The sequence below is a fragment of the Bactrocera dorsalis genome, chromosome 5, assembly GCF_023373825.1.
Source record: "Bactrocera dorsalis isolate Fly_Bdor chromosome 5, ASM2337382v1, whole genome shotgun sequence".
Lineage (NCBI taxonomy): Eukaryota > Metazoa > Arthropoda > Insecta > Diptera > Tephritidae > Bactrocera > Bactrocera dorsalis.
The window spans coordinates 27,038,219-27,057,979 of NC_064307.1; the positions used below are offsets into that span (position 1 = coordinate 27,038,219).

Sequence of the window (19,761 nt, forward strand, 5' to 3'; positions counted from 1 at the left end):
TATTTGAATGAAAACGTCAATAGCTGTTTCAATTTAGTCATATGCGTCTGATCCTATTACTACAACTAGTCTCTAAGTCTTTGAGATCTTCTTATTCTTCATTGGCGCAAACACGGTTTACGCTATAATCGTGAGTTTACAAAAACAAGGCCGTTTTATTCTTTTCATTGGGGGTGGCGGGTACCAAACCCCGCATCCAAACCTGGAAAAGATTTGTTTCGCCTTCTCACTTTATTCATTTGTCGGAACTGGCGTTATCGGACCACTGCAACATTTAGCTACCATACAAATTGAACGATTTAAGAAGTCCTTGTACGGAAGATGCTTTTTTTTCTTTAATTAATTTAGTACATATAATGCCTCAATTCTTCAATAACAATCCGTTCGTTATAACCCCTTAAATGCAGCTCTTAGAAAAGCCTGTGCATTTCCAAAACGAACATACTTCATTTATTTTCATTAAAATGTGTTTCTAACCCTCATTTGGTTGAAGGATTTTTATTTAGTTAGATAATCATGTTTCATAAATACTTATTAATAAATAATTTGTGAGTTCTCTGATTCATTTTTTCCAATGCCTTGTAGTTTTTAATTCAAAGGTATTAATTTAGAAACGTCTTTATTAATAGCGGTTTCACATTCATCCATTCTCTACTCGCTAATTATGAGCTTCGCTCTCTCAAAAAAAATTTAGGAGAGAAATATGACCGTGGTTGTAAACACTTATTCTTTTTCTATTTTATTATGCCAATTTATGTGATTTATGCCAATAGTGCGTTCGTTTCGCCACGCTCTACGCTTTGCTAAATCGAAGAGAGCTTATATTATTGTAATTTGTTATGATTTATAATTTTTCACACTTGTTGCAAATATTTTCATTGTTGACACTGCTGATTCGCATGTCTATTGAACGTCTGTTGAAGCATGTGTGTATGTATGTATTACTGCATTTATACATACATTCAAATGCACTTCTTTATCTGTAACTTCAAGTCAATCTAACCGGTTTCTTCCAAAATATACATAGGCATATGTTTATATTTCGAATCCAGTAAATTCCTTTACGCCAGTAAATCACCTCAAATTCTTCTATCTTCCTCATTTACAATATTTCTTCTTGCTTGCACTTGTCTGTTTTTTCTTTAAAAAATAAAAATAAATTTATTTACTTAACTTTTCAAATTTCATTAACCCACAAAAAACTTTCCGTACTCTGCCGTACATTACAAAAACAAAATTCGTGGCAATGTTTACCTCAAGTATATTTACAGACATTTGTGTATATAAGTATGCACATATATCACATAAGTTTATATGTATAAATATGTGCATAAATACAAATGTATGCGTAGTGGCACTCGCGAGTAGGTGCGTTACCTGCCAATCCTCCAAGCCATTTGCACTTTGTGCCACACACGCGCTCGCCATCTCCTTCCTCGCTACCTTCATTTGTTTGTTTATTTTGTTAAATTACTTTGCTATTTGCGTAATTTCTTCGCTTCTCTTAACTGTGCTTATGTGTGTATGTGCTGAGTGCAAACACATTTCTTTTCGCACATTTTCCGCTGTCAACAGAAATGATAAACTCTTCTGCTCTTCCGACTTTGCAACTCGTACAATAGCCCGACCGCCATTTACAGTCGTCTCCTTACTGCCTTTGTTGTTGTGTTCGTTGTTTTAATCGTATGGTCAGTTGCCTTCTGACGTCTTTGATTACGATTATTTTGTTTTTTGCGCTTTCTTGTTGACTTTTCAGTGCATTGACGTCTGTGGCAGTTGCCATTTTGGCGTTGTGGCATGTGAGTAAATGTGTAAATGTGAACTCCAAAGAGTCACGCACTCTCGTCAAGAAAATTACGTACGAACTCTTATGCGTGACTGCCATTCATAATGCAATAACTGCTTAAGACTTATTCTAGTTAGTTGGTAATCGACTGGGTAATAATAATCATAGAACTAACCGAGACCGCTGATAACTGTATATATTTATTTTTACGTAACCATAATTCAAGAACTTAAGGAGGATGGAGTCATGTATAGAAGTTCACGCAAGTGAGGAAAGTTCTCTGTTTGTCATTCATTTGGGAGTGAACCTCAAATAATCTGAGAGATTTTATGTGAGTAATGGGTGAATTAAAATAAATTAAAGACACAAAAAAGTTCAGCATAAGATAGCGACTATCTACGAAATACAGAGTTCTAATAAGCCATTAGTGCGAACAAAGGGTCGTCAAATGTTAATAAATATACCCTGAACAGAGTGTTTAAGTTTATATATATGTAGGTATGAAACATACATACAGAAGAAAATGTCGAAGATCCTATAAAATCTATAAAAATAATCAGCCTGGTTAAGTCGATTGAGGCATGTCCGTCTTACCTGTCTATATACATAGATGCAAACTAACACTTCTCTGAGCCGATAATTTCACGTTTTGGGTTGGTCTATTGGCCACCAAGGTTGTGTGATATCACACCGTTCGACTTTTTTCCTGTGGGGATATGTCAAGTCTAAAACTATGTGGACAATCCTGCCTCGATTCAGATCTTGGAGCAAAACATCACGCATGTCATTCGCCAGTTACTTGTCGAAATGCTCGAACGAGTCATCGAAAATTGGACTCAACGGATAGATCATCTGAAACGTAGCCGCGACCAACATTTGATAGAGATAATCTTAAAAAATAAATGCCAAAGAATGTTCTTTCGAATGATAATAAACATTCCCCATTAAATTTGAAGACTTTGTGTTTTTTTGTAAAAAAAAAAACTAAGGAACTTTGAAATGGATCACTAGAAATCAACAATTTGGCTACAAAGAGTTTTTTTGATGGTGATATACATCAAAAAACAGTTATTACCAGATTTCTTCGACTCCAATCATTTTCGAGCCCTGAGAATAGCAAATATTTCATGAAGAAGCAAATTAATTCTGGAAAATATCAGTACTTTCCAAACAAAATGTACACACGTATGTATGTATTTGGTCTACCATAAATTTTTAAGTTTGTATACACAATATATTTAAATAGAAGTCCATATAAAGGTAATGGAAGTTCATAAAATATTCTTCGTTCCACGAAAACGAGCTAATCATATGCCCCCACGCTCAGATTCGTCAGCGCGATCATGCGGCATTGCCATATACAATACTTGCTAACAAACATACACCACCAATATAGAGTTTCAACTGATTAATAAAAACAAGTTCCCCGGTTGGTGGTACACACACATATTATAAATAAAGTGCTGTGGATCTGGAACTTTCTGGTGGGGGCCACTGATAAAAACAAGCTGAGAGTATGTATGTGTATCTGAGTATATGTACATATATCAATTAAATACTTGAAAAGACCAAAAATGCATAAAGGCAGGTGAGAAGGCATACAAATACGGCTCGACACACATAAAGTACATAAGTATGTACATGCATACATATTACGAAGAAATTATTTTATGCTGCACATGGCAAAGCGCTCAAAGCCGCTTATATTTTTATGGCTGATAAAATTTCATATGTATGTACTTGTATGTATGTATGCATATGTATATGGCTAAGTAATTAAAGGGTTATTTCCACTTGCAGGTCAGAAAACCACTTAGAAAATGTGCTTTTGTTTTGGAAAAATTTTAGTTTTGGTTATAAAATGGTTATTACAACTGCTTATAACAGAAAGCGGAAGCCTAAATTGTATGTAAATATGTACATATTATATATAAAGAACTCATTTTTGCCGATTTGTGACGATATGTACATTCGCTATAGGTATATAAACCAATTTTTTTAATTCAAATGTGGATATAACCCATTAAGGAGTACATTTGCACTTGGCATGAAAATACTTAAAAGCTGTCTAATTCCTAGAATTATAAATTGAAAACAAAATTAGTTATTTTTGTTATTGTTTTCGCTTTCAATTTCTACTTTCCTTTCATATAGCATATGGTAACTTGTTTGCAAATTGTATTTGCTTGCCTCTTAAGCGTTATCAGCGTTGCTTAAGTTGGCGCAATACGGATTGCGAGAAGAAACATATTCGAGTATGTATGTGTGTTTGTTCACATACTCGTATAAAGTGTGAAAACTACATATGATTAAACTGCAAACAAGCACAAGTACTTATGTACATACATACATATATACAATGCAGTGGAGTGGAGCAGCCAGTGATAAGGCTGCGCGATTAGCCGGAATACGGAACAAGTGTTTTATTAAAATATTAAAATAATGTTATAAAATAAATATACTTATAGCTTTAATTTCTTATTACCCAAAATTCCTAATTTTTAAATTCATTAGCTAACCTTAAAAGGCGAACTTTTTTGGTTGTCTTGACATTAATCAAGATTTCATTCCAGGGTTGTGTAATTTATAACTTACAAATGAGTTCCGAAATCTGTTGGTGAGACAGAATATATATGTGCATATAAGTCCAGCCAATAACAATTCATAAGACATAGAATTAATGGTGTTTCAAGAGTACTATTGAAGCAAAGACATCAAGACTGAAGCGAATCAATATTTATGTAGTCAGCACAATACAGAGCATAGATATGAATCGCAGGTTCGAGATATGAAGCAAAGGTTCGAGGAAATTGCAATAAAAAAATAAGTACTCCCAAAAATCCAAATTCACGCACCAATAATGCAGCTTTCTTAGCAAAATACATACATATTTTTTGGGAACCAATTATGCTACAACGCTACTTGAAATCAAACTTGAACACCCAGCACTTAAAGACAGAACTACTTGACCCTGTGTTGCAGTATTTTAATGGAACTTTATAGTTTCTGGCGCTGGAACTACTTGTCTCACCTCCCGAGTATTCTAAGGGAATACTTACGAGGTTTTTTGAATCGAAAATGGTTTTTAAAAAACAGGAAGTTAACTAGCCAGCTTGTGGACTTATGCGTCATAACATTCCTTATTAAATTTTATAACATTTGAAATAATAAAGCTTACACATTTTTGTTTTTAGACAAAAAGTATTTATCAAAAACAGTTGTTAAGAAAAACAAAATATACTTTTCTGAAAATTGAAATTTTTTTTGTAAAATTTTTTTTATTTAAATTTTTTTCTAACATTTTTTCAAATTTTTTTTATCAAATAATTTTTTTCTAAATATTTTACTAAAACTAAAATTTCAATTCTTATTTAATTAATTTTTTTTCACTTTTTTTCATGTAAAAAGTACTACCAAATGCATTTGATTTTCGAAGAACTACAGATGCTTGCCAATCCTGTTTCAGGAAGTAAAAACAAACCAAACATTCATAATTTACATTTTGCCGTCTTTCAAATTAAATTTGCTTTTGCTTTTTTAATAAAACAAATAAAGCAATGAAAAGATAAATCGATTTCTTTATAGCACTGATTGCGGCGTATTAAACACTAACCGAAAGTGAGCCCATTTAATGCCAACGCGCCGCAGCACCGTTCCAAATAAATATTTTTATATTTTGCTGATATCGAGCCAATTTAAATATGCATTTTGTTTGCATAATTTAAAAAAAAAAATTATTCAAATTAAAAATGTTTAATAAAACAAATAAAGCAATGAAAAGCAAAAAAAATTAAAAATTTTTAAATTTTTCCATAAAAAATAAAAATTTATTAAAAAATATTAAAATTAATTTTGTTTTTAAGCAAAAACTTTAAAAATTACGCAATGAAAAATTTATATCTAAGTTAAATTTTTTTTTTAGTAACTTTTTCTTATCTAAAAATAAAAATAAAAAACTTTTTCATATTTTTTAATAACTTTATGCATATTTTTATTTTTTTTTTTGCGTTTTTCAATTTATTTTTTAATTTTTTTCCTTCCATTCACCTTCATTGAGCGTTTTTTATGCTCGAGTATACGCATTCTTCGCACTATTTTTGGCGACACTATTTATAATTTTAGATTTTTTGATTGGTATCTACACACACATACGCATAGAAATAAATATACATGCGTAAAAACATATACATACATATATACAAACATATATTCGGCCACTCTATCGATAACACATTAATTCGGGGATTAAAAATTTACATAAATTCAGGCTTGTACAGATAATTTCACTAAGCTGATTTCTCATTCAACACTTTTTGCTATTGTTTCACGTTTGTTTAGAACTTTTGTGTGCTATTTTTTGTCAAACAGCTAAGTTAATTGTGTAATTTGGGAACCGTTCACTAGGTCGCGCCACGCTTCAATACTCGAAGCGCGTCACACGACTACACGCTTCGCTTCACTGATACGTTAGTTATAATTTAGCTGGAACTGTAGTACTTTTCCAGCTTGTTTAACTGAATTTTTGATTTGCACAATTTTGCGTAATGTGAACTCTTGTATTTCTGTTCTCAAAAATTTTCAATTTTGAAACTTTCGATTTTTTTGATAATAAATTTCAACAGTTTTGAGATCTTTCTCACATTTTATCACCAGTTACACTTATTCCTTCCACTTTATTCCATTTATTTCTTCACTTATTGACTTCTGTGCTTCACAATTTGCTTTGAAAACTATCGACTTGGTCGCCACTTGACTGCTTTTCGCGTCGCTGGCTTACTGCGTGATCGATCACTTTGCTTTCAGAAAACCGTGAGCCACTGGCGTCGTTTTTGTTGCTTGCTATGCACACACACTCGCTCGTTGCGGCGATTACGTTTACGCGTCTCTTGCGCTGAGTGTTCGAAACAAGACTGAATGCAGCCGATCGACGTTGGAGCGCTTTGGAGCGTGCTGACTGCGGCCTGCTGCCTTGACTTGTTTGGTCGCTGCACGCAGTTCTCCACAGGCGCGTCTTCGGCTGCGCTCTCCCGCACGACCGCAACGCAGTTGGCACGCTGCTCTTTCGAAATTCTGCGAGCGCTGCCGGTGTTCGTGCGTGAGTGTGCGTTTGTATCGGTGTGCCGCCGAGGTTCTATGTAGTATCTATGTATGTTGTATGTGTGGGTGTGCGCATGGAGTATCTCTAAACATGTTTTTGTGTTTTTTATAACCGCAGCGTTGGCTAAAAGCATGCCTGTGTGATTGTTGCTATCATTATGTCTTCTACTTGTTCTTTTACCGCCGTTCTGATTTGGCTTCCAATTTTCGTTCATATCTTCAGCGATTGTGGTTGCTACTGTTGTTGTATTGGCTGCGTGCACGCGTTTTTCGAACTATACAGTTTCTTCTTCTTTTCTGTGTTTTCTTTCTCTCATAATCGAACTTGTTTTATTTGTTTTTTTTTTTTCGAAACCCTCTTGCGTTCGCACGCGTGTCTGCCCCACATCATTTGCTGTTGTTATTGTGTTCGTATGTGTGGCTTTGCCCGACTTGGATTTATTCCTTTTGAAGCGCTGTGGGAATTGGGGATTGCCAGATCGCCACCGCAGCCACTAAGCACAATGCAATTTTCTGTTTTATGTTCTTTTTCTTTTTTGCATATTTCACTCCGACAGACATTAATGTGCAGTTTATTTTTGCACTAGGCCACCACGCCTGCAAAGCTGTATGGTATGTATGTATATATTTTGGCTTCTTTTTAGAATTTTTCTATTTCCATCATTCTTCCCTGTAAATATGCGCTCTGCTCTGCGATCCCATTATGCAGGCACCAGCGTTCCATTTAACGCCAACAAATCGCATGAGCAATTTTTAGCCTCACTTCGGCATGCTAACGAGCTGTCGGTGATTTGTATTTGCGGTCTTTATATTTTACTTCTCCCCTTAAATTATACAACTTACTGCACTAGGCGTTCGCTACGCGTCTGTGGTTAGTATGAGTCGTCATTGATTATTCATCTAATCCAATTTCGTCAGTGTTTCTCAAAGTTACCATGTAAAAACCATAAGGAATCAAAAATGGGAACAACCTCCCTACATTAAAACCCACACCGCTATATTATACCGAAAAAGCTAAATTACGTACATACATACACATGTACATATATGTCATAATCCAAACTGCTTCGATGAGGTAAACAATGTTCATAAGACTTATAAAAACACGAAGTATTAATGTTTGCGACTAACCCGGCAAATAAGATCAGCGAACTTACCGATCTTTTTGGTATCAATACCTCGTCTGACTATTTGACACTTTGACCATTAATGCTCCGAAAAAATCGATACATGGATCACATTCACCTCTTCAGTGCAAATATTCTGGAGTGGGAACCATAAAAATTTAAAACATTCTCGGGCACGCTGTCTTTTATTTCATCTCGAAACTATACTCTATTGTAATATGGTGTATGTTGAGAAAAATTCTATATACTGTATTGAAAATTGGTGAATTTATTTAAATTCCGAAATGTTTTCTTTGAATGACATGGACTCTGTAAGATTTTTCCAGCTCATACAGTTCTGTAATATTGATGTTTGCGTCAACTAGCTCTTGCAAAACTGGGCTTTAACAAATAATTTTTGGACTTTTATAGTCTTTTGCTCTCTACCGTTTCTTGCTAAACATCATTCTCGAGACTCATTTATAGCTATCACTAATTTCAGATTTTTATGTGCAACTGCCGTTTTTGGAACTTAACGTTGGACAAAACTCGTGCCATTTTCAGAACCCTACTAAAAACTCTAACTTAACAGCCCATCTAGGTTACAGCAATTATTCAGTTTCCGAGGATGACAGCTCCTTGTGTTGTGACTTTTTATGTACAAACATGCGCAATACAATTTTAGAAAATGTGTCTCAAAAATAACCGAAAGCGTAGAAATCTGGATTATAAAGGAATTTCCGTTTTAAATCTTGATTTGAAATGTTTAAAATATTTCCAAAAATTTATGAAGCTATAAATTACAAAACTTCATCAATTCAGGCCACATGTTGGCAGGGATGTGCTGGGAAGTGATTTTTCGAATTTTCGAAAATAACGTGCGCACTTTCGAAATTACTGCAGTAAATCGGTGAATTCGCGAAATAATATTGTTTACATTGAAGTCTAATGTTTATAAATATTTTCTTTGCTTTTGCTTTTTATGAACGAAAATACAAGCACCTGTATATTTAGTTATAGTATATGCCTTTTTATATACATACGTACATATCTGAATTTTTAGTTACAAAGTCGATCAACACCTGCCAAATAAAAATAACAAATTTCCTGGAAATTTTGATAATGTATATTTGCATATACATATGTATGTCTGTGCTTATGTATGTCGATATATATTTACATATACAATATGTATATATGTACGTGTATATATACTTTTGTGCTTACAAATAAGTGAATATGTACAGAGAGACTCCAAAGTGGGAGAAATTAGGAAATATGTACAGATGTATATTGAAAATGCGCTATAATTAAATTTATTTAATTTTTTTAATACTTATAAAAAAATTATTAATTAATTCTAAAAGGGTTTTAAAATATTTTGTGCTAATTAATTTAAATTTAAAAATTGTTTATTTTTTTTTATAATTATTAAAAAAACTAATTCAGTAAATCGTGTGTTTCTAACTAATTAGTTTCATTAAGCATAAATTTTAATGCGTTAAAACTAAATTTAATAATATAAAATAATTATTTTAAATTAATTTTTAATCCGTTCAAATTCAAATGAAACAAATAGTTAATTCGAAAAAGTAAATAATCAATTTAAAAAAAGTAATTATTCTAAATTTAAAAAAGTTTAAAAAACTAAAGATAATTAAAAATAATTTTTAAATCGACTGAAATTAAATTTATTAAAATATTACAAATATATATAAATATTAAAACAAAAAATAATTAACTCAATCGTAATTTTATGAAATTAAGAAAAATAATAGTTGATTATTCTAAGCGTAAAACAATTTTAAAAATAAGGATGATAAAAATATTTTTAAATCCGCTGAAATAAAATTTATTAATATTAAATTAAATAATAATTGATTCGAAATATTAAAAAAAAAATCCACTTAATCGTGTTTTATAAAATTAATTAATTATTCTAAATTTATAAAATTAAGGATAATAAAAAAATTAAATTAATCGTAATTTAATAAAATTAAGAAAAATTATAATTAGTTACTCTAAGTGCAAAAAAATGTAAAATATTATGGATAATTAAAAAAATGTGTATCTACTGAAATTAAATTTTTTAATATTTAAAAAAAAATAATAATTGATTCTCTATATTTAAAAAAAATATTAACTTAATCGTTTTTAAAATTAAGAAAAATAATGGTGACATATTAATAATTTTCAATATTATAAATTAAATTTTGGATAAAATAGCAATTAATTTTTTAAACACATTCAAATTAAATTAAGTAATAGTATAATAAGTTATTAATTCTTGATGACTGAAAGCATTGCAGCTAGTGTCATTTTAAAGTTTATGCTGTAATTTATTGCTGTGTAAACTGTTGTAAATAAATAAATAAAAATAAATATTAATTCTTCAAGAAAAAAAAAACAAATAAAAATTAGTAATTTTAAAAATTTAGAAAATTAATTATTAATTAAGAAATTAACTAATAATTAGTAGTTTTAAAAATTTACCAAAATAGTTATTTTTTTAACATACACAGCTTTATATTTTACCATAAAATATTGACATTCTTGACTCCGCTTATTCCGCACATATGCGGGTGCGCCACCCGCGCTGCTTGGACGGAAGGAGGTTAATTTCTTGTGCATTGAATTACCAAAAAATATTTAAAAATAATTTACGCATATGAAATAACTGCTTCACTGCTGGCTGGTGCCGTTTTAATAAGCCAAACACTCAAGCTTATGCACCTCGCACTCATCGACCGCTAAATTTGCTTGCATTTTTCTTATTTATGATACGATATTATGTAAGCACACATACTCATACATATATATGTATGTACATATGTATAGACGTATAGAAAGAAACTCTTGGAATTTCATGGGCGTTCATGACGGTGCAAATTGCGCGCAGGGCGAATTTCTCACGATTCTCGCACTCTCACGTTGATTACTGTCGGACACAGTTACAAAAAAAACAATAACTATTTGTACTGCACGAAGGTGTATACTTACATCCGGTAAGCGCGTCAGTGATTTTGTGATTTGTGGAATGTGAGTTTTTGAAGATGTGTTTGGAGAAATGATTCATTAAAACGTCAGTAGGAGCTTTCTTTTAAGCTCTACAATGGATGGGCCAAGAAAATAGAACGAATAAAAGCTCATTGTAGGCGTTCATGATATGAGAATTATTTAGGATAAAATATTTCATATATCATAAGTGTCATACAGATGTCGGGAGAGTCAAGTGCAGTATAAATATGTATATAAAATCTTTAACCATTGTAGACCTTAGTTTGGAACGACGATTGAAATTTATGTGTAATCTGCCCAATCCACAAAAAGGGAGACCTCACCATCTGAATAAGCTATTGTATATCCAATGCTATTTCTAGATATATATGCTTGAAGCCAACCATAAATTTGAAATTGTTATATTAGGTTATGGGGCATAAAAAGGGTATTGATTTATTCACTGTTGGTATTACGACATATCATTAACAGAAACAGATGCTCTCAGAATTTCATTAAGCCAACTCACATATTGACCAATAATATAAGATACGAGTATAAAATATACGAATGTTTGAAAAACTTTATATTGTATTAGCAATATGGGAGTTATCGAAAGTAGTAAAAGCAAGAATCAACCCGATATTTATTTATCTTGAGCACATTGATAGTAACCTTTGTTATTAGAAAAAATTGTGTCTTAATTTCCTTAATAGAATTTAAATATTGACCGATGTATGCGATGTAAACGCAACCAGAAGTTTTAAAATCTCAATATTGGGTATATGGAACCCATTGCGGACAATGTCGGAAAACGATTATCTTTGAGTATTTTCGGAAAAAAGTTAGCCACAGACATTAGAGTCCATATATTTGGCACCTGGGGGTTGGAAAAGTTTTGGTCTTATTTAATTTAATAATTAATTTAAATATAGGGAATGCACCAAATTTGGTTGAAATTGGCGTAGTGGTTACTGGGATGTAAGCTTCGCCTAAAAGGGAGCGGCGCCATTCCCATTGAAATTTGTGTTCCCATTCCAAAAAACGAGTGATGTTACTTTAAAGCTCTATGGTAACTCTAACAATTCTATAAAAACAATTTTTTCTAACGGTACTATTCGTATTAAATTTGTTTTTTTCCTTAATAAAGTATTGTGTTTACATCATTATTATTAAGTGCGAATATTAAATTTTTCATTGAGATGTAATGAGAAAGCATTTCTGGTATTAATAAAGCCCATATATCCAAAACAGCAGTTTTCAGCTCAGAAATCGTATTAAATTGACGATAATCTTCGTAAACCTTTCTTACCAGCCATACCCAGATGTTCTCAATAGGACTTACATCAGGCGAACCATCTGGCCATTCCAAAAGAACGATATTTATTACGTTAAAGACAGGTTTTCGTAGACCTCGTATGCATTCTTGCATTGTCTTGTTAAAAAGAGAAAGATTTTTGCAGATAATTGTGAATATAGTGTAGCAGATTTACTTATAATGCTTCAAATTACTCGGAAATATTCATTCGGAAGGAAGGGAATGGCAACGGTACTGTCCCAGAATTTGAAAATGCCCCCATATCATAAGTTAGCCACCGCCGAAGTTGCACAATATCGCGGCTCTTTTATTAAATCTTTCCATTATCCCAAAAAGCCGTCTGAATCATCAAGATTGAACTTTTTCTCATCGGAAAAAATCACCTAAGACTAATAGTAAAAATTTTCTATAAGCGCATTATCTGCTTTGCCGCAACCGTATTATTCCAATTTTTTTTTTTCAGAATCTTACCTGATGCCAGTCTTTATTCATGTGATTTCGGGAAAAACTGTGACTAGTGACTACGGTGGGGTTTCGAGAGAGGCGCTTTCTGCATTTGCTCACGTACAATGTTAGGATTTCCTTTCTCTTAAGTTAAACTTAACTATTATACTCTATAACGAATAGCGCAGTAGGATATGCCGATAACATCGGCATTCTCTAACTAGGTATACGCTTTTACAAAAGGAGTGTCCGCAGATTACCAGCTTATAACTGAAAAACGGCGGCGAAAAAGTGATGGAAACTATGCATGGACTAATTAGCAGAGTATGATGGACGAAAGCGATTGTACCTTAAGCCGATTATATCTTTATATCGGTATTTTGCTTATCACCAATGTCTTATGTCTCTAACAAAGTCACTAAATTACGATTGTGACAATTAGAGACATGAGACAATCGTGTCAAGCAGAATACTGAAATTAGTCTAACCTGCCTAGTCTACAATATTTATGAAGCCACAAACTGAGCGAACTTTCATTGAATTATCCCATAAATATATATCTATGCAGTGTATTGTGTTAAAAGACTGATTAAACTCTCTGAACCCTCGCTTAATTTGGTCGACTTCCTTGTTATTTGCAACGCGGCACATCCTGGGAAAGACTCAAATTAGTTAATCGATATCTATAATCTAAGTATTTGTCCGCTCTCGACCGCTCGAAAGTAAGCTATCTTTATGTCGCTTTATGTCTTTGATATGAGCTGATTTTCCACCAATGATATATATATGTATTTATATAACTGATTCTCATATTATCGAACTAGTTGACCGACTCAACGGATTCAATATTTTTTCTAAAAATTATCAAAGAATTCTGTATTCCAATTAAGTTTGAACATTAGCTAATTCCCTCACTGGTATTTTCAGAGGCTCTAATTTATTTTTATATTTGCAAATACAATTAACACGTAATTTTCTGTCAGATCGGTTAAGTTTGATTAGCTAGAAAACTAACAGCAATAGAAAAGTGTGAATATGAATGCTATTTTTATTAATTAAACAATTATTCATATCATATCATTTAATGATTTTAGTGAACAATAAGTCTTTTCTTCATTTTTATAGATTATGTAAAACGACATAATGTGTCCATGGAAAAATCCCCAACCTTAATTTTTATATTATAAGGCAAGGCACGTTTTTATCTAAAAATAACAATAAATAGGGTGTTAACCATCAAATACCATAAATTATACGACACATTTCCATACTAAAATATTTCGAGAGGGTTGTCACCTATTTTTAAACTCGGTGCCTTTATTTTCGCAAATTTTGCTAAAATTGAGGAAATAAAAAAATTTGCATCAAACTCTAATCTTCTAAGTTTTAGTTAAAAAGAAGAACAAACTTTAACTTCAGTTGCACCGAAGTTATAATACCCTACACAAAAACTACCGACAAATTTAACTATTCCCTTCACCAATAATCCTTGCCAAATGTCTAATGGTGATATCAGCGTGCAAGAATTAATGGTTGCCATTTAAGTACACATATTTTAAGTTATAAATTTAAAAATTTGTATATAAATAAATACAGACCACCCTAATATGATTTATCAAGCATATTTTTTATATGTTAAATGGCCCAGGCTAGCTTTTCACTGCAATTACTGATATTCATTTTTATATTTTATATATGATCACCCTAATAGTCATATGTACATATGTATATCGTTCAGTGTGTATGGACTATATGCTATAGTGGCGATATCAGCGGTTCCGACAAAAGAGCAATAATTAATGCTTGACATTCCAGTACCCATATTTTCTATAAATAATTTTAAACTTTTTTATAGAAATAAAAATGGACCACCTTAATATAAACATGATATATTAAAAATATTTATTTACATGTAAAATGAACCAGACTAGCTTTTTACTGAAACTATTTCGATTCACATTTATATATTATATATACGATCGCCCTTATACAAGTAGTTATATATTTTGTGCAATATAAATAGTTTTGTATCGAAATTCATATCACAGGAAATATGAAACAGTCACACCACAAATGCATGCATACATACATACAAACGTAAACAAAAACATGTAAATGCCCAATTATATAATTGACATGCGATAGAATTCTATTACTGCTCGAAAATACTCGTGTAACCTTGAATATGAAGCACCGAGCATGAAAACGTTGAATGACAATTATTGCATAAGCGAAGCCGAACACATTTAACCGAAATTTTACCTAAATATGTAGCTATTTATACACGTTGTTACTGGTATATGATATAGTACAACAACTAATCGGACATAAGACGACTTGAAATTTATATAGCAAAACAAAAACAAAAAAGTAAAAATAAGTAAATAAAAATCAAGTAGAAAAGTGTCAAAAGCTCAAGTGTAGGAAACAATAAACCGAAGACGGGTATAAAATAATTTTATAATTGCTTTCATGCTTACGCAATACCAATGCTTGTAAGACTCAACTGTTTGCTTTTACATACATACGTACTTGATAATACTAGCATTTATTATTAGAAATGTCATTAATAAATTTCCTGGTTTAATGACGGCTTTGGCTTGAGTTATCGAATGGAGAAGTAGAAACAGAATTTCTATCTATATAAACCCAATTCACGGCAATCTCTAAAAACAATCAAGCTAATCAAAACTATGATTTGTAAAATCGGTTGACTTTTCAAACATTCTCTTTAACATTACAAGAGGAACACATTAATTCCCTTATCTTTGACCATCACAGAAATTTTCAAAACGAAGTGCAGCCGCTCGACCTTTCTAAGTGTAGCGCTTCGCTTTATGGGCTCTTGAAAAGTTTCAAGAAAATCCGACGTTTTCGAGCCAAATTTTGTTCAGCGATGAGATCCATTTCTGGCTCAATGGGTATGTAAACAAGAAAAATTGCCTTGTCTGGCGTGGCCAGTTGTATCATCGGTCCATATTTTTTCAAAAGTGAAACCGATAGGAACGTAACCATCAATGGCCACCATTATCGTGCCGTAATGACCGACTATTTGATGCCTGAAATTAAAGCTCGTGATTGGCTACCTCGATCGCGTGGTATCACACCGTGAGACTTTTTTCTGTGCGAATATGTAAAATCAAAAGTCTATGTGGACAATCTTGCTTCGATTCAGGCCTTGGAACACAACACTGCGCATGTCATTCGCCAGTTACCAGTCGAAAATGTCGCACGAGTCATCGAAAAATGGACTTAAAAGATGGACCATCTGAGAAGTACCCGCAGCCAACAATTGAAAGAAAAAATCTTAAAAAAAAATTCCAAAGAGTGTTCTTTCAATTAATAATAAACATGCCGCATTAAATTTGAAATTTCTGTGTTTGTTCTATAAAAAAGTAGGGAACCTCGGAATGGATCGACTTTTATTTAGGGTATCAAAATAGTTTTATGAAAAATGGCTTAAACAATAAACAATTCAAAGCATTTATCATTCATTCTCACGGCATGAAAGGTTCGTTTAACTGCTATGTAGCGGTACTGGGCATGCCGAGACAAATTGCTTATTTCTATCCAAACAATTTTTTTATTAGAGTTTTACCATAAACTTTACAAAGCATTTGCCCTGTTTTGTAATCGTGAATGAAATAATTTAGGTTCTACATACTGTAATATACTAATTAGAAATAAGCGAATGACCGATGCATTGGAATTTTCCAAATGAGCACGTTTATTCAATAAACTAAATGCTATTTTTGAAATTCACGAAATTTAGTAAGTATTTAAGTCTCAGTGAAGCTGAGTATGAAGGGGTCCGAACAAGGTCACGCTGAAAATTTCTCCGCCTTCAACTGCATTCGTAAAAACTTGCAACAATGCGTTGTAGAATGACCACGAAAGTTTTCTGTAAGGAGCGTCAACCTTAGCTTTAGACGATCAGATCACCGCAGGTTTTTTCAGGCAGAAGTGGCTTCTATTAAGGTGGCACACACTGTTAGCTCAAAATTAGTCAAAGAGTGTTTGCCTTTACTAGAAAGAGCATGAAGTTAAATCATCTACTCTTTTGCGTGCCTAGTCAGTCATAGCGGGTTTGCTGGTAACTGCAAAGCCGATGACCTAGCCGGAGGTGGCAGCCTTGTCAACGGGCATATTGGAATGGGTCCGAATTGGATCTCCATTTGTATCTTGCGTTTTATCAGTGGACCAGTAGAACCCGCGTGTACTTAGCAGTCGCAGGTCGACGACACGCTCCCCAGCGACCACAATGTATGAGGTCTACTGAACTGCTTCGCCTTAGCAAAATTCATCTCTCCGCAAGCGTGGAGGTTCTACTGGACATTGTTCTAATGAATTCATGAGGTAAAGCTAAAAATCTTGTCGGTCGGTTGTTGACTAAATATGTATGAAGAACGATGGGGCGGAAACTTCGAAGTACATTGTATTGTCCAGCTCTTGCAAGACTGAAGTTGAAACAACACGGCAGTTTTGTCTTCGGCAAACAAGAAGATAGAGCCGAAACTGATATTATCCGTCCGAACAAACTTATGGAATTCCCAAAGCGTTTATCTCCTTCTGACGGTCTTATTAGCCGTTATAAAAGATTTTTGGCTGGCACAATGGACCAGTATTCTGAGCTATACAAGTGGGATCTCAATTAGGATCCAACCTCTTAACCCAACATCTCTCCAATCTATGATACAGTTTTGAAAACAAGATACATACATATGTATGTAAAACCAACGATTCTGCATTACATAACCCAATCAACCAACTGTTCGAAAACAACCTTTTCGGTTCTTGGATAACTCGCAAAACTTACAAACAGCTCATACTAGTTTCGACTATAATAGCAAGCAGTTATCCAATATAATGAGTTATGAGCCGATAGCATTCTTTGAGTATAAATAAACTCGAAATATTTACCCAAATTTCACATTGCCGCCCACGAAATGGGAGAGTCATTGGAAAAAACATTCAAGTGGAATCTTTCCCAATCTGAAAACTTTCCGAATACCATCGGTATTTCTTAATTGATATTGCGACTTACCTTCATAAATGGCTGCACATGATTGATGGGTCTGTTGGGCAGACCAGCGATCGGCTGATAACCGACTGTTTGCGTGCTGTCCTCTTCGGAGCTCGAATCGGCGGCAGTGATGATGACCTTCACTGGCGACTTTAAAAACTTCGATGATGCTGGCTCTTCTGTTGATGTTTTCAAAGCACTACGTGTTGTTGCAAGCATATCGGTGTCTGCCAGAGCCGCTGATAAGCCCAATTGTTTACTGTTACTCGTAATATAATTATCATTATTATTGTTTTCTTTGTTTTTGCTATTGTTATTACTATTGTTTACGCTACACACTTCGTTACTATCGCTGTTTTTGTTATTGCTGTTGTTGCTATTGTTGTGCGCTTTAATTAGTTTCGCAAATTCTTGTTCTATCGTCGAGATTGATGTCACTTTCGGCGCATTTTCCATACACGCTGCTCGCCCAGACTTTGGCGTTGTCACCGCCGCTGCTGTTTTTGTTTTTGTTGCCCTCGGTAATGTATTTGTTTTCATGTTTATCGCACGACGCCTGCTTAGTTCACTTTTAGAAGCTATAATATCGCGTATTATTGTTGAGCTAACAGACTCGTCGCGGACGGCTGATGATGACAGCAGCTTTGTTGTTTCGATTGTTGGTGTTGTTGTTAATGGCGTGAATGTTGTCGCTGCGCGTGAGTTCGTTTGTGATAATGCAATTTCTGGCTTTGTAATTAGCGTTTTTGGTGTTCCTGTTGAGGTTCCTGAGGTGTTTGTTGTTGCGTTTGTACAAGTATCTCTATCAGTGTCGGTTAAAGTTGCCGCCGCCGAAGTTGTTCCCAACTTCGTTGTATACACGGGTGTTGTTGTTATTGGTACTGTTGTTGTTGTTGCGCACTCCTCAGCCGTTGACTTTGCTTTTTCGACTTGTTGTCCACCGGACTTTGATTTGCGCGAAACACAGCTTAACGACATGCGTCGACTACCGTAACTCTTGAAAAACCCACTCGGACTTCGGCTATGACTTTGCTCGCTGCGTTCGTTTTTATTGTTTTTAGTGGCACTAGTAGACGCTTTGCTGTTACCGTTATTGTCGCCGATTTGCAATGATGAGTTTTTACACCACAAACTGCTCACACGATTGCCCATGCCGAAGTGCCGTACCCACCAAGCGTCCTTGCAGGGAGAACGTTGGTGTAAATTCTTGATTTTTTTGCTTAAAAATTGTGCGTTTTCGATTTTTTTTCAAAAACAACTTTTTTTGTAATTTTTTTAGTTGTTATTTTTTTAATTATTTATTTTTATTTCTTTTTAATGAATTATACTTTTTATTAAGTTTTAAAAATTTAAAATTTTATAAAAATATGTCTTTTCAATCTATTTTCATTTTGTATTTTTTTGACTTTGATTAACAAAAAAAAATATTTTTTTAATTAAATTTATTATTTTTTTTTTTAATTTTATTAGTTTTATTTTTTTTAGTTTCTTTTTAATCAATTATATTTTGTATAGTTTTAAGAATTTCAAAAAAATTATCTTTTCATTACTTAAAGATTTTTAATTTTTGTATTAATTTTGTTTTTCATTAATTATTAAAATTTTATAAAAATGTGTCCTTTAAATCTAATTTTTTTTTGTATTTTTTTGACTTTTATTAAAAAAATATTTTTTTGATTTCATTTTTTTATCAATATTTTTTTAGTGTCATATAATATTTAATGTTTTTATATAAATAAGAGAATTTTTAAAGTATTTAATTTTTCGGATTTATTATTTTTTATCTTGTTTTTTAATCACTTAACAGTTTCTTTCCCTTTCCATGCCTCGCCTTGCGGGTTTGGGTACTTTTTTGTTATTCTTTCACACACGCTTCCGTTTTTGCGTCACATTTTATTTTTATTTTTTCTCTTCTAGACGAGAAACAAAACAAAAACACAAGCAAACGAACGTGAAATGACGTTTTTGCGCCTTAAAATATGCACCGAGT

The 19,761-nt window shown here is 32.9% G+C and overlaps 1 protein-coding gene across 7 annotated transcripts in view; it reads right to left on the bottom strand.

The window, feature by feature from the left end:
* The window catches only part of LOC105223269 (NAD(+) hydrolase sarm1), a 119,947-nt gene that overhangs the window by 91,838 nt on the left and 8,348 nt on the right, over positions 1 to 19,761 (bottom strand). For 2 of the 7 annotated variants that reach the window (XM_049458625.1, XM_049458626.1), the window contains exon 1: positions 17,793 to 19,025. The exons of 2 other annotated variants lie outside the window; for them this stretch is intronic. In XM_049458625.1, the coding sequence (XP_049314582.1) occupies positions 17,793 to 18,923 (1,131 nt within the window). In that variant the 5' untranslated portion in view covers positions 18,924 to 19,025. Of the gene's footprint in view, positions 1 to 17,792; positions 19,030 to 19,761 lie in introns of those variants that run through there. 3 more of the 7 variants (XM_049458631.1, XM_049458624.1, XM_049458627.1) reach the window with 3 other exon arrangements.